At 46.0% G+C, this 3,231-nt stretch overlaps 1 protein-coding gene across 1 annotated transcript in view; it reads left to right on the plus strand.

Annotated features, from left to right (window-relative positions):
* The window catches only part of MELK (maternal embryonic leucine zipper kinase), a 32,887-nt gene that overhangs the window by 6,614 nt on the left and 23,042 nt on the right, over positions 1-3,231 (plus strand). The window contains exons 4-5 of the mRNA XM_015426143.1: positions 1,353-1,496; positions 2,140-2,214. Coding sequence (XP_015281629.1) covers positions 1,353-1,496; positions 2,140-2,214 — 219 coding nt within the window. The remainder of the gene's footprint in view (positions 1-1,352; positions 1,497-2,139; positions 2,215-3,231) is intronic.

Here is a 3,231-nt window from a genome sequence, read left to right on the forward strand (position 1 = left end):
TGACCCCGTGGGCCCTTTACAAAGTTTTTTTTTTTTTTTTTTTTAAGGGAGTGACCTGGATGTTAACAGCAAGGAGGTCAGGAGACACAGGGCCACCACAGGAAAGACTGTTTCTCCAATGACCACCCGTTTAATTTCTGGAGCAGGGGAACCCAAAGATCACATGTGTTATAGTACCTAGAGTGTTGGGAACCGAAGTTCAAACCCCCTCTCTACTGTGGAAGCTCCCTGGACTTGGGCCAGCCCCACATTCTCAGCCTTACCTACCTCACAGGGTTGTTGTGAGGGTAAATAGGAGGAGAGGAGAATGATGGGAGCTGTTTTGGAGTCCCCACTAGAAAGAAAGGCAGGATATAAATGAATAAGGCCACAGAAGATCTGAGTGAATGGGTTGTTCATAGGAGGCTGAATGGGTGCTTCTCGATAGATGTTCTGTTTCTATCTCATAGCCATTCTAGGAAGGCAACCTGAGGAACAGAATGGGGTGCACACGCCGCATCTGAGGCAGGCCTTGACAAATGTTCTTTGGCTCCAAGAACCAGCCGTAAAATTTGGAGTCAGGCTCATTTTTCCGCCCCTGGGGTTTTGTATGTTAAAGACCATATTTTCTAATTATTGCTACCAGAAAACCTAGTCATTCGCTCTTCAGTTTCTGGTAATTTCATCGGAAGCTATGCCAAAACTGTTGTAGTAGATAAATAAATGCAGGGGTAACCTTAGCTGTCATCCCTGCAACAGAAAGCTAACCTCTAACCCTAGCCGAACGTGTCTCTCATTTCATTATTCCTTTAAAAAGTCCATTTCATTGAATATTGGAGCCAGTGTCAGAAGTAGGTAGTTGCGAAATGAACTAATCAGAGATCACCCATAAACGGCGAGCACATAAAATGATAAGCACTATATGTCTATGCATTTTTATGTCATCCAACAAAAAATATTCTGATATGGAATGATAAAGAAGCTTTGTGCTTCTGCTGAGGACTGCTGAGAGACCCTACAGTAGAAATATTGCTGGAAATAGTAGGAGGTGCAATGAAGTTTCTCAGTGCCATGGTGACCTGACGCCTGGGATTCGTTGAGCTCTGATCTTAAGGGCCCTTTATCAATGGAGCTTTTAGCAGCTGCTGATATTTAGCTCCATTTGAGGGCTTGACCATTTTGTGAAATGGGTGTGGGGTTCCAGTCCCTGGAGAGGGACAGGAATGTGTCCTTCAATTTTTCAATACAAGCCTCCTTTTTCTGGCAGCTGTCGGAGCATCCTGGTTCTTCGCACCTGTGGCTAAACTCCTTAATTTCTCTCCGGCTGAGCTGGTACCCTACCTGAAACCCTCTTGCCTTCTCTCCCACCGCAGTACTGCCCTGGAGGAGAGCTCTTCGACTATATTATAGCGAAAGATCGCCTAACCGAAGAAGAAGCCCGTATCTTTTTTCGTCAGATCGTCTCTGCGATGGCATACGTACACAGTCACGGGTACGCTCACAGGGATCTCAAGCCCGTAAGTACGAAAGGGCGGTACTGGGGCTTCCGTAGAAATAAGCCGAGTTTATGCTAGATCTCAGATGGCTGAGTCTGGATTAACCATTCCCTTTCGGCTTTGTCCAACCATTGGGTAATTTGTGTGATGTGTCGGCAGCTTTTGTGCTTTTGCACTTTTTTTTTGCCGTCAAGTTGCAACCAATTTATGGCAGCCCCGTAGGGTCTTCAAGGCAAGAGACATTCAGAGGTGGTTTGCCATTGCCTACCTCTGCATAGCGACCCTGGACTTCCTTGGGAATGCCCCATCCAAATACTAACCAGGGCCGACCTTGCTTAGATTCCGGGATCTGACGAGATCAGGCCATCCTGAGCTATCCAGGTCAGGGCTTTTGCACTAGTGGAGAACAAGTGGTAACGAGCTCCAATTTCTGCAGCCCAACATTGCTAAACTGTAAGTGACAGAGATATTAGAGCGTTTTCTCTTGGAGGAAGGGATAAAATATTGTCTGTAGGCTTCCCAAGGCTGGACAGCTACACGAAACGGAAGGACTCCTTCCCCTTTTATGGTCAGCATCACTGTGCACTTACCAAGGGGACAAGCCCATTGCTGTGCTGGGTTCTGGTCAACTTGGTTGTGTTAACCCACAGTCTCTCTTGGCCAGGAGAACTTGCTGATTGATGCCGAGCACAAACCAAAGTTTAGTGCCCAAAAGCGGCCGTCTCTGAATGGCCTTGCCGTTGGCAATGGGAAGCAGTGAACAGCCTTGCCCTGCTGCAGGTGAGCCGCCCTCTTCCTCCGTTTAGTGTTGAAAGCATGAGAACCCTGTCCGCAACTAATTTGTCAGCCTTCATGCACGTTTTGAGAATCTGAATGTCCTACATGGATTCCATCTGCAAATTGTTATGACATGAAGAAGGTTTTCCTCCCGAAATGTGATTTACACCTAGGATCAATGCTCCCTCTAAATTGTGGAGTCTTGGGTGCAAAGCTTCCACAGCTGTGGAGTCTTGGGTGCAAAACTTCCACTTTGTGAGCTACTGGCATTAAAGTTGTGAGCCAGCGATTTGGCTACTGCATACATTAGTTTGCTCTGGAGCCGTCCTTCCCGAGCCAAGACAAAAATGTGTGAGCCGGAGGCTAAAAAACTGAGCTAGCTCATACTAACTCAGCTTAGAGGGAACACTGCCTAGGATACGCATTTCATCAAGAGAGCCAGTTTGGTGTAGTGGTTAAGTGTGCAGACTAATCTGAGAGAACCGGGTTTGATTCCCCACTCCTTCACTTGCAGCTGCTGGATGACTTTGGGCAAGCCATAGTTCTGTCAGAGCTGTTCTCTCAAGAACAGTTCTGTAAAGAGCTCTCTCATCCCCGCCTACCTCACAGGATGTCTGTTGTGGGGAGGGGAAGGGAAAGGAGTTATGAAGGGCGGGGAATAAATCCAATTTCTTCTTCTTCTTCTTCAAGTTTAAATATACAAGTCAAGTGTTGCAAGATGCACAGACTAAAATAATTTCAAATATTTCTGAATTTTAAAACGTATATTTACTATCCCAATTCTAGAACAATTTACAAATTCATGTCACATTGGATTGGATGTAATTAGTGCACCTATTGAAGTGCCTGTGTGCACCCCCTTTAACTGTGTGTAAATTGATCAGTGCCTGTGAGCACATTTTGCTGGAGTAGTTTGCACTGAAGCATGCACTTTTGTCCATACTTTTATTCCAATGGGATGCTGCTTTTTCTGATCTTC

The sequence above is a fragment of the Gekko japonicus genome, unplaced genomic scaffold (genome assembly GCF_001447785.1).
Source record: "Gekko japonicus isolate JY-2015 unplaced genomic scaffold, Gekko_japonicus_V1.1 scaffold205, whole genome shotgun sequence".
Lineage (NCBI taxonomy): Eukaryota > Metazoa > Chordata > Lepidosauria > Squamata > Gekkonidae > Gekko > Gekko japonicus.